General features: G+C 44.1%; 1 protein-coding gene across 1 annotated transcript in view; it reads right to left on the bottom strand.

Annotated features, from left to right (window-relative positions):
- The window catches only part of LOC310792223 (cadherin-12-like), a gene marked incomplete at both ends in the record, with an annotated part of 49,191 nt that overhangs the window by 11,794 nt on the left and 24,461 nt on the right, over positions 1–12,936 (bottom strand). The window contains 6 exons of the mRNA XM_083653952.1: positions 2,373–2,624; positions 5,012–5,126; positions 6,087–6,208; positions 8,557–8,693; positions 8,916–9,169; positions 11,274–11,324. Coding sequence (XP_083510078.1) covers positions 2,373–2,624; positions 5,012–5,126; positions 6,087–6,208; positions 8,557–8,693; positions 8,916–9,169; positions 11,274–11,324 — 931 coding nt within the window. The remainder of the gene's footprint in view (positions 1–2,372; positions 2,625–5,011; positions 5,127–6,086; positions 6,209–8,556; positions 8,694–8,915; positions 9,170–11,273; positions 11,325–12,936) is intronic.

The following is a 12,936-nucleotide window of genomic DNA, read 5'->3' on the forward strand; positions in this document are numbered from 1 at the left end:
AGCAATCGTCCTGTCTCTCTGACCGCCTCCCCAGAATAATTAGAGGCAAATGTTTTACCATGGGTTGTTAGCACCCTCTAGTGTTACATCATGCACATTGATTCACTGAGAATTGAATAGCATTTAGAAACGAAAGCCCCAATCATCAAAAGTGCCCATATCAACACATCAGTGTGTATTATTTAACAGACATCTTGTTGTTTTGCCAATGCAATACGTTTTAACTGTGACATGTTGTATCAGTGTTGTCGCAGTGGTAGCCTAAAGGTTAGAGAAGCGAACTTGTGAGCAGAAGGTCCTCGGTTCAATCCCCGGATCGGCAGGATAAATCTGGGTGGGGAAAGTGAAAAGCAACGCTTGGCCCTCCCTCACTACCACCATTGAGGTGCCCTTGAGCAAGGCTCTTAACCCCAACCGCTCCAGTGGAGCTGCTCCAGTGGTCAGCAGATCAGACTGTGGTTGTACTGGTCAGCTTCCAGGTGTGAAAGTATGTGTGAATTAGGGTTTAATATTCTCCCCGAAAATTAGGCATGCCGGGAAACGGGAAATGAAGCCCTCTTTCCCGGGAATCCTGGGAAATTTACTTTTTTTTTTTTTTTTTTTATGCATCAAGGAGAAATATACTTTGATTAATTAAGGCAAAACAGCGCAATTTAGGTTAAGGTTTATATTTTCACCAATCGCCTTGATTTGGCGGATGAATAAATCCTGTAGTAGCCTAGGCTAACCATTTTCTTAGAGAGTTGTGGAAACTGCCGTGGAAGGAATGCAGCCGTAAACACGTCGATCAGCCCGTTTTCAGGCTCTTTTATGCACAACATCTGTCTGATACCTGGCACCGTGTGCTTTTGGATATGGGCTGCTGTGCTGCGCTCTGTCGGCTGCGCGCTCCTCTTCCAGCCGTGCCTATAGCCATAATCTCCATACCGTCTACCAGAGCACAGACCATTAGGGTTGCCTGAGCAAGAGGCTGTGGACAGTGCGCAGGGAGCACTCACAGTTCCCCACTCACCAGGCATCACAATGCCATTGTTTTTTCACATTGTCAATATATTTAGATGTGATAATAAAGGCTTCGAGAGCCTGGTTTAGGTACCTTGAAAGTGCTTGAATTTTACTCTTAAACGCTGTACAAACCCTGCTTACAACAGTAGGCTATTGCAGGTGTAAGACTTGTTATAGGGTACAGTAATATCCTCAGTCTAAAGGTCCTTACACATCGGCAGCGTTTTTTTCGTGCGATTAATTCGCACGTCAATAGTATTTTCCGATCCTATATCAGTCAATGCAACGGGGCATACCAACGGCGAAGTTTCGCTGAGCGTTATTGCAGTGTTTATTTTTTCGAACCACGGTCGATTTTTCAGAAATTCGCTTCCAACGTATACACATCTGTGGCTGTGATTGACAGGTGGGTCAAAACTCGCATCGCAATTTCGTGGCGTATATTCGCATCGTTCTTGACCTTAAATCCATACTTTTCAATAATTGTCCTTTTATTCAGAAGATTTAATCTGAAATCTAAAATGTTTTGCACTAATGATGTAAACTCTTGCATGTCTGTAAATAATAGCTGTGTAAAATTGCTGTTTGCACTGTTGAACGAAATTTCTTTAATAAGTAGGCTACATGCAAATGTGAAGAGAAATTATATCAAAATCTAATTTGCACTAGTTTATTGTTTTTCTTCCATAGTGCAAAAAACGCTAAAACTGATCAAAACCAAGTTTGTGTATTTGCTTGTATTAATGGGTAAATGGTTGAAGCCGAAGACATTACAGTTGTCCCCTCCCCTGGATTGTAGGTGGAAATATAACAGTGAAACTATGATCATAACAGTCATTCTTCTACATCCGCTAAGTGTTTTTAAACTCATTGTAAATTATATAATCATGAAATGTAACAATTCATCAGTTTGCTGGCGACCTTTTGGAATGGCCTGAAGGGCCCCTGGTGGTCCGCAGACCCCACTGCATAGATGCCTTGCAGCATGATGTCACATGGTCTGCATTTTGTCATCTTGGGTCCCTGAATTCAAAACAAAACATCACACACTCTAAGCTGGCTCCATAGACTCCCATTATAAAGGTTGAAAATAAGTAGGCCCTAAAACTTAAACTGCGATTTGTCAAAAAGTACAAAAGATATCAAAAAGCTGAATTAAAGTGATAAAGTACTAGTGGTGACCCGTTTAAAGTGTGTAGTACCAAGTATGAAAAGAGTTAGAGCTGAAAGAGAGCATAGACTTAAACAGGGTACTAAAATGTTGTGTTTTGAATTCGGGACCCAAGATGGCCGACATTCCATGAATGGAGCCCCTGTCTTTCTGCAAGGCATGTATTTAGATATACTTGGATGAAAGACTGGCTTACCTGTCAGTATGACCACACACAGCAGAACAGCCATCACAGCTCCGGTGCTGAGGCCCACGGGCAGGAAGCGGGCCTGGGTGGAGCAGGACAGCAGGGGGCGCCCTGGCTCACAGGGGCACACTGTGATGGTGAGCGTGGACGTGCTGCTCTGGGCCGGGTAGCCGCTGTCCTCCACCACCACGGGCAGCACGTACACGCCCTGCTGCCCCCGCTGGAAGCCCGCCCGCCGAGCCACGATGCCCGCGGTGTTGTCTGGAAACAGGATACAGAGGAGGAGGTGACACTGGGCATTAGACAACAGTTAGTTCCGGTGCAATCTGGGAACCCAGAGTCTATTTTTATTTGAAAAATACAAAACAGCCCTGTACAGCTTCCTGTACAGCGCGCCTCTCCTGCCACCATCACTTCCTTTTCCATGTCCGTGCTCCACTGTTTACACATCTAAATAGCAACTTGCGCCACGACTTTACAGTAATTTTCCACTGTTGTTGTGAGACGAGTTGACGTCTTCTATGCAGTGTGTTTATGCGTGAACGTTATTAGCAAATAGCCAAAACGGACGCGGAAAAAGAAGTGACGGTGGCGTTCCCATCACTTCCGCTTTCATTCTCTGCGCCTCTCAAGGTCTTTCTGGAGGCCAAGAGATGTCCTCGCATTCTGGCCCAGGTGTGTCGGATCCACCAAGCATTGGGCATACATTGCCTGAACCAAGTCCACTTATTTATTTTAATTTCCTAGATTTATTTCTTCAGTGACTGTGTTCCAAACAAATACAGGACCAGATATTAAATACCATCAGCATACAGATACCTGTAGCCAATCCTACTGCTATAATTGGAGAGCTGTGTGTCTGTGTGTCCTCAGTTCATCGTTTTCATTTCATCTCCGTCTTCGGTTCATTGAGCGCGCACAAAATTATGTTTATCTTAATGTGATGTAGCTCACCTGGTAGCACGCATACCATGAAGGCTCGGCCCTTCGCGCAGTCGTTTGTCGCATGTCATCCCCTCTCTCTCTCCCCACCTTTCCTGTCTGCCTACTGCCCTACTGTCTGCCTACTGTCCTATATAAAGATAAATAAAGGCAAAATGCCCCGCCCCCCCCAAAATCTATATATATGATGTGAGGTTCAGTTAGCTTTGCACAGAAACAGCCGGTAGAAATGTGTTTTACTTGATTAGATTTCAGAGCCTTTAAGTTTTTGAAGTAACCGTAGTTCTACTTGAGTAATGTGTGTACTTTTCTCTGTCAGCCATAGTCAGCTCTCATAACGTGTTCATGTTTGCAAAATGTTGCCACTGGTGAGAATTGAGCTATACCCTGCTGAAGTATGGCAGCCAGCCATGTCTGTCCCTGCTGAAGTATGGCAGCCAGCCATGTCTGTCCCTGCTGAAGTATGGCAGCCAGCCATGTCTGTGAAAAAGTCTATTCACTGCCCCAAATGACAGCGTTTACATTTTCATATCAGAATAAAATAGGATGTGTAGTTCATATAGAGCAGAATGTTCAAAATGGTACTGTTCTCTCTTCCAGACAGTGTTGAGTTAGGTTAGGTGAGGTTAGGTTAAGTTAAGTTAAGTTATCTTTTATTTATCCCCATGGGGAAATTCATCCTCTGCATTTGACCCATCCTCTAATAGGAACCTTCCTAGAACTAGGAGCAGTTGGCCGCCCGGGGACCAACTCCAGTTGTTTTTGCCATTGCCTTGACCAGGGGCACTGACAGGAGTCTTAACTTAACCCTAACATACGTGTGTGTGTGTGTGTGTGTGTGTGTGTGTGTGTGTGTGTGTGTGTGTGTGTGTGTGTGTGTGTGTGTGTGTGTGTGTGTGTGTGTGTGTGTGTGTGTGTGTGTGTGTGTGTGTGTGTGTGTGTGTGTGTGTGTGTGTGTGTGTGTGTGTGTGTGTGTGTCTGGGGGGGGTTAGAACAGATTAACTCTCCCTCAGTTGGACAGATGTGTAGCATGACAAGGTAGACACACACACACACACACACACACACACACACACACACACACACACACACACACACACCAGTTCTCCTTGGTGGCTGCAGGGCTCCACAGTGTCTCACTGGCTGTGTTGGTGCAGAAATCCAACACTGTTTGTTAGATGGTGAGAAGATGTCAGACGAGGCTTTGTTGAAAGAACAACAGTGTGACTCATACATGGAAATAAGCCTCTGGGCTTGACTGTGCTATGATGCTTTTCTGATGTTCTTCCTCTCTATATGTAGGCCATGCCTCAGCAGAGCTGCTGCACTTTTAACATGAATATCAATAAAAATCATTCATTCATTCATCCAGTGTTGGTTCTTTTGAATCTGGGTGATGGTCAAATGTTAACAACCAACTAAATAAGTTATGATATAAAACTTTTATTTCTATTGATATTCATAATCAACAATGCATTTTCTGACAGGATACAATTGTATACTTTAGAGTTGTGGAGTTTGCTGTTCTTGAAGATGGAAATGAATTTACGAGTTGACAATTCAGTCTGAATCTCAGGCTATACATGAACTAAACCAAAACCCAAACCGTGCGTCTGTTAACACCAGCAGAAACAACCATCCCTGATCCAGACATGCCTCGCTCTCCACTGAAAATGTTGTTTCCTCCCTTCCTCTCTCTCCCTTACTTCCAAAGTCTCGTACGGTGAAGTTCCTGTTGCGAAGCTCCTTGGGGGACTTGAAGAAGAACCTCTGGCCAACAGGAGGAAGGTCTTTGTCCACAGCGCTGACTGTCTGGATCACCTGCACAGGTAGCAAACAGATGGAGAAACACGTTTCATCAGACACATACAGATAGACCCAATAACACACACACACACACACACACACACACACACACACACACACACACACACACACACACACACACACACACATATATATACAGTATATATATATATATATATATATATATATATATATATATATATATATATATATATATACAGGTTTGGTGTAAAAAGTTGGGTTGGTAAACATGAATGTACTGGCATCATGCCAAGTCCTGGTGAAGTCCATCAAATAGTTATCTAGCTCGGGTAGTGTGGTAGATTCCCTGTCTACTAACACGAGGATCGCAGGTTCGCACCTCCGTGTTCCGTCCGGCTCGGTCGGGCGTCCATACAGGTACGATTGGCTGGTGTCTGCAGGTGGGAATCCAGAATGAGGGTATGAGTCCTGGTCGCTGCTAGCGCCTCCTCTGGTCGGTCGGGGCGCTTGTTTGGGGCGGAAGGGAACTGGTGGGAATAGCGTGATCCTCCCACGTGCTATGTCCTGCCGAGAACATCAAAACGAACTAATGTATTTTCCCAGATCTTATAGTTGTAGTTGGTTCCCACTCCCAGTGGTCCACTTTAGCAAGATTTGTCTTTAAGCTTTTTGGGTGGTGTTTATTTATTATCTGCTTTAGCTTTTACAGCTTTTTGTACATAGATATGGTAACAATAATGGTTTGTTTTTTAATTGAAAAACATGACATTGTCATGGGGGAGAAGGACAACCCCAATATGTGCACCTGTCTTCCACAAACCTATAGGGAAAACGCACTATGGCATTATTGTAAACGTGGCTGATGTTTGACGGGGCAATAGTTGAGTTGTGATGGTGCCGGGGGGGAATTGAGGATTGAAACAATCTGAAGGGGGGAGATTTGAAGGAGTCATAGCCCCGGGGTCCATGGCTACTTGAATCTGGCCTTGTTACCTGTCCCACTTTGGCGTTTTCGCAGACGAAGGTGTCCGATGGGACTGCCAGTTCAGGGGGGAACTCGTTGACATCCAGCACGTTGACTGTCACTGATACTTTGGTGGAGAGCAATGGGTTGTCTGCAAAGTTCCACACAAACTCTCATTATTATACAGTCACTTACTGGACTATTGATCCAAGATACTGATTGTCTACAGTATATCATGAAGACATGGGAAAAGTACACACATTGTTAGTACTTACTTTGTTACTTGTGTAAAGAAAGACTGGTAAAATTAGAAGTACTGATTCAACTTGTTTACTCAAATAAAAGTAAAAAAAAAAAAAGTACATGCAGGCTCTGAAATGTCATAAAGTATAAAAGTAAAACGTATCTTTACCGGCTGTTTCTGTGCAAAGCTACCTGAACCTCACGTCATATTAATATACTAGGAAGCCTATTACACTTAAAAGATCCCCTCCAAATATGTTTTAAGAACCCAGAAAAAATAGAATAGATATAAACTCCTCCTGAAATAGATATAGATGGATAGGAGAGAGAGAGAGAGAGAGAGAGAGATACACTGTACAGGCATTTAGCACTTAACTACTTGTGACAAGTGCAAGAATACAATGTAAGAGTCATCATGTAAGACAGAAGTCCCACACTTCTATTTGCCAAACCAAAATAATGTTATGTTTTTTCTTCCTGGTGAATGACTGTTGAAAAGTCATAACCTCCTTCATCCACTAGATGGCGCCAGATACAGTCACAAAGTGTCTTCTGCTGTGTGCATTCTGTACCCTCCTCTCAAGCAATTGGCAGACAACCTTTCCCAATACTTTGGAGCATCTTGACATGTATCTTGATCCAGATATTTGTAAATCTGCTTTTTCTTTCCAATGCATGATTGGGGTGGAGTTAGAGGCAACATATTGTTACAGCAGCTATTAAGGAGGGCTGGTAGATGTGTCTCTGCCTCTGCAAGGAGCTTAACTCATTGAGTGCCAAGGACGGACATGTTCGTCATTTCAAATAGTAACGTAGAGTGCCAAGGACGGACATGTTCGTCAATTGCGTTTTTTGACGGTGGGGCGTCGATCAAAGCCTTCTGCCTCTGATGTACAAATATTATAGCTATTGGATGTGTCTAACCTATTTTACAGAACCCTTAGGTGGCGACAGTGCTCTCCACATAACAGAAAGGCAAGGAAAAAACAAAGAAGAAGTCGTTATGGAAACGGAAATCGCATCGCATCCGTATGCATCGATATGCTGAAGCACGTTACTGCAGCTGTGCCTGCAGCAGCCAATCTGCTCCCACAATTGAGCCGCTCCGTGTCGGTTGCGACAGTACATCCGCACATCCACACCGTCGAGTTGTTATTATTCTCAACTGGAAGCATCGTTGCCGGTGACAAACACACGCGGAACGCTGTAAAAAAGCAGGATGTCAAGCACCCTTCACTGTGCGCACAGCAAACTCAGCAGAGAGCCACCACAGACAGGAGGAGGAGTGTGCAGTTGAGGCGAGGCGGGGCGGGGCGGGGGGGGGGGGGGGGGGGGGAGGGGGCACGCAGAGCAGCACACACACAACACCCAGACAGACCCAGGCAGCAGGACAGGATTGACAAACGCAAGCCAGAATATCCGATACCCACCAGCAGCAAATCAAAACCAGCAAGAAGCTGCAACCAGCAGCGCACGCAGGGGCCAGCGCTGCTGGTTGTAGCTAAAAATATTATTCTGCCAAACAAAATTCCCTGGCCTAAACTGTTTTATTGAAGGAAATTATTTTTGAGGTGTGACTACATTAGAAAAGATTAGCTTCAGAGTCAGTGATGTGCTTGAAATGATTAATTTCACAAAAGGCCAATTATCTCAGCTTCTAGAAAAAAATTGCTTTTTTTGGATGAATCAAGCTATCTTCTCCGGCTCATAACTAAAGAACGGAAAATGGGATCAATAAACTTTTTTTTGCAGATGATAGAATAGAGTCTCATCGTTCTTTGTGCGTGTTCAGTGTTTACATAGTAATATCACACAATATTCTGTGGGCCTCGAGAAATCACTGAAAACGCTCTGAAACTCTGGCACTGGGAGCGTCCGTTCTCCAAAAGTGGCTGGCACTCAATGAGTTAAGAGGAGCAAATCAGAAGGTGCAGGGACAGTTTGGAAGAGTTAAGCTGCTTGCTCAAATTTACTAAATGTAGTTTCTGCCACAGGAATTATACAGCTGCAGTACTTTGGGGAAGACAGCAGCAGTTGATTAAGATGATTTCTTAGCTCTAAATGAGGTGGAAGGCTGGTCTCTATTCAGCATATACAGTAACACAGGGAATAATATCATTCCATCATGTGTCTTTCTTTCTTTCTTTCTTTCTTTCTTTCTTTCTTTCTTTCTTTCTTTCTTTCTTTCTTTCTTTCTTTTCTTTCTTTCTTTTGCTAAGTCGAGGACACTCAATGTTCTTGTTGTGAAGTACTTACTGACTTTGATTGCCACGGCAGTGATGTTGTGCAGAGAGGCTGACTCTCTGTCCAGGTATTCATTAGCTGAGAGGGTTCCCTCAACTGTGTCAATGTCAAAGCAGCTGTCAGACTCTTTCTGCCACTCCAATGAATACCTGCAGAGACAAGGCCAGTTCACAAAGTCTACAGAATGAATAGATGGTCACATGTCACACTAAGAAACATTTCCTCCCCTTGGCACTGGGGCACATTATATATATATATATATATATATATATATATATATATATATATATATATGGACGGGACTAATGGTTGGCTGTACCACTAAAGGGAGACTGGATGCAGGATGGGGCACTTCCCATTGGCAGGTGTACCTGACAGCGCTGCTGCTGGCATCCAGGTCGTGAGCCGTGACAGAGCCGATAATGGTTCCTAGAGGAGTGTCTTCATAGACGTCCAGAGAGTAGGAGGGCTTAGTGAAGACAGGAGGCTCGTCCACGTCCAGGACGCTCACCCTGACCGTGGCCGAGTCCTTGAAGGGCCCCAGGTGGAGGAACCGGGGGTCCAGTTGAGCGTTGGACGCCTCCACCTTGAAGGTGTAAGACCTCTTGGTCTCATAGTCCAACGTCTGGATGTATGGACACAAAAATAAATGAACGGTGTGAGAGATCGAAAGGTATATCACAACACGTTTCCACCTTTTCCACTTTCCACTTAAAGGAACACTCCGCCCATTTTCAACCAGCTTTGTATCATTAGAACATCAGTAGTATATCAGAAAACTGTAAACTATTCATCATTCATCTAGTTTGACAGTTATTGAGAGTTGATTTGAGTTAATGAGTTATTAATTTGAGTTAGTGTGGACCAGTGATGACTGGTCCACACTTTAACACTCAATAACTGTCAAATTAAATGACAGACTTCAAAACCGTTTACAGTTTTCTGATATATACTACTGATGTTCTAATGATACAAAGCTGGTTGAAAATGGGCGGAGTGTTCCTTTAAACATATCTACCAAATCATTATGCACAACATCTGCAACGACTGACTGCAAGCCATGCTGCATCTTCTTTGCTTCTTCTTTGCTCTGAACATGAACTGTTCAAACTCTACCATACGTTTCTTCCCACAGGCCATCACTCTGATGATCACTTCACTGATCTTCACTGCATTGATCACTTGAATGACGCTGATTCTGATTCTTATATTTGTACTCTGCTAGAGCAGTATTGTATGCCGATACATTTCGAGTGCAATGATTCCGTTTCTATGTGTACTCTGTTGAAGCCCCACTTCCTGATTGAGGCTAATTAGATGGTTGTAGCCTACCTTTACAGTACATAAAAAATCGTGCATAGTATTGATTTCTAATAATCACAATGTGATTCCCCCACCCCCCACAGCGCTGGGCCAGTGGCCCAACTGGGGTCATAAGATGGAAAAGTCAGAAGAGTCACTCACTCACTCACTCACTCACTCAGTCATGCACGTTTAATGAGAACACGGAAAAGGGATAGGAAGGTGGTAGAGAATCAGGATTCGAGGGGTGGGTAGGGTTAGTGGCTAGGGGGATATGGGTGGTGTTGGGGTGGGGGGGGAGTTGGATGTTGAGGGAAAAGGGGCCAGATAGACACTGATTGATTAGGACATGGAGGATGATCAATGTCTCTCTACAGTAGTTGGGAATGCACAGCGACCCAGGAGACAGCCACTTTGATATGGTAATGTGGCCGCAAACTGCACCAAGACACGTTCATACAGTACAGTACAGTGGCGGAATGCATAATCGGGCACGTCGGGCAAATGCCCAGTGGCCTGGCCTGGCCTGGCCTGGCCTGCAAAAAAAAAAAAAATTGTGCCCGCAGTCAGGCCACTCACTGAACAACAGGCCAGGCGCCGCCTACTGGTTTACTAGTGGTTTTATTACTTTATTCAGGGTTAAAGTGGGTGCATCTCATTGTAAAATTGGACTTGGCCCAAATTGGGCTTCAAATGGCCCAAATTGGGCTTCAAACGGCCCAAATCGGGCTTTAAACGACCCAAATTGGGCTTCAAACGGCCCAAATCGGGCTTTAAACGACCCAAATTGGGCTTCAAACGGCCCAAATCTGGCTTCAAACGGCCCAAATTGAGCTTCAAACGGACGCCGGCACGCCGGACGCCGGCACGCGTGTCGGCCCGTATCGGCCTGGCCAGCTTGGTATCTAATGCCCGGCCTGAATTATGATCCCAGTCTGCCCCTGGTACAGTATCAAACTCGATTTGTCTCATGCTGCTGATTCCAGTTCATACAGTATTATCACCCATAAGACTGCATGGATGTTTTGGCTGGCGCCATTAATAATATAAAGTTGACTGTTCCTATTATTGGTGATTTAATTTAATGTTTCATATACTTCTGGGTGGCTTTTTAAAATTTGAAAATGTAGTGAGGTGACAGTGTACTTTTTTTGTTCACTTGGTTAATGTCAGCTGTGGACACCTTTGTTGTAAGCATTGACTTGGTAGAATAGCATAGAGTCATTAGTGCCATTAGTTCACTTGTTGAAACCAGTGTTAAAAGCTTACATTTCTTTGATGTTGTGTTCATGCTTGCCATTTCCTCGCACATAACGACAGTAACAAGCTATTTCACAGACCATTTACTTGTGTCTCTCAGCTATAATCTCACATTGTGTCCAGCTGCTTATTCCCCTGAACTCATTAGAGTGACCAAATCCTCTTACACGTGTGGAGGTCATCACCAGAACCAGCCTCACATACTGACACACCATAGACTGGTAGAGAGAGTAGAAGTGGCAGACATGAGAGAGGGTAAGACAGAGAGATTGAATGAAAGTCAGGTGCATTTGTGGCTGTGACATATTGACCTAATGAATCATGGCGTCCTCACAAGGAAAGCTACAACATTGGACGATTTTCAACCCAGCAAGCAAAATTACGCCATGAAAACATTGTGATGACGTCTTTCAGTGACGTCCAGGACGTGACCAAATCACATGCCGGTTTGGGATGATTTAGACGTCTACGCGGGAACGTCAAGCTGACAATTTATGCTACATTTTCAAAAAATATAATACTGCCGTGAATGGGATTTGAACTCGTGATCTACAATTTACCGGCCGGCTACTCTACGACTATGGTATCTGTTCACAGAAATGTTCTTGCTGTAAGTTGGAGTAATATAGCCTATACCGTTTCAAAACATGGACCCCTTGTTCTTTTTATAACATCCATGGAGTCGGGACAGTTTTAATAAAAACGAAAGCTAATTTAATTCAAACCTTAATCTGGAACTTGTTTTTATTTAAACCGTTGGCGTCAAGTCTTTGTGGATCGCACATCACAGTGTAACCGTCTACAATCTGTGTAAGCAGAACCCCGCATCACATTAACGCACAATGCTACAGCATGCAACTTCCAACTCAATGTATAGTTTACGCCTCGCAGTGTATTTTCTTTCTTTCAAAACAATCTGGCAACAAGATATGCAAGTGAGACAATTGCAGGATTCCCCCGCAATTCATCTCCTCGTAGTCCCACCTTCCCGAATAAACAGTTTGTTAATCAGCGCAGTTTGTCCAGTGTCCACATGCAAGTGTTGATCACTCGGATTTTGGATAAAAAATCGCCCAGGCTGAGAAATACGTGATTGATTGCAACCATTTAGTTATCCTCATGGATATTTCAGTGGTGAGTGAAATTAGTTGGATAGTGATAATCTGGGCCAGATCTGACTCGTCATGATATGACTTGAGCTGGCCCCGATTGGGCTCTCTCGATTCGTCCAGGTCCGTCCGTGCTTGCTGGGAAGCGGGTTAAAACAAAATATATTTACAGTAGCTCTCTTCCTCTCCCCTGTTCTGTCTTTTCTCTTCCTCTGCAATCTTGGCATGTCATGTTTTGCAGTAAACAAGGCAAACTGTGTGTTTTTTGAATGGAGAGACGGAATATCGCTTAATCTGTTTCCACTGCACTTATCGCATTTTCCTTTTATCGATACACCTGACTTTTCCTAGGAAAAACTGACTGGAGGGGGGCTTTAATCAAGTTACTTTCCTAAACATATCCAAAGTTGTTAAAGTTGTTTTATTTGTGTTTAACGTTGGAAAGGCGGTGAGGTTTTCAGATTAACCAACAGGTTTTTTGTGTGTTTCAAATTCACGTTGAGACTGCACGTTTGCAGAAACTTTTTATGTTGACATTGTGTATATCTGTTGATTGCAGAAACGTACAATTTTAGTCTGCCGATTGGATTGCTCCCTCGCCTCCTCTCTCTTCCCCATTCCTCACCTCTCTCCTCCTCCCCTCTTCTCCTCTCTCCTCTCCTCACCTCTCTCCTCCTGCCCTCTTCTCCCCTCTCCTCTCCTCTCTCCACCTGCCCTCTCC

This window comes from Poromitra crassiceps (assembly GCF_964638095.1).
Source record: "Poromitra crassiceps genome assembly, chromosome: 17".
Taxonomy (NCBI): domain Eukaryota; kingdom Metazoa; phylum Chordata; class Actinopteri; order Beryciformes; family Melamphaidae; genus Poromitra; species Poromitra crassiceps.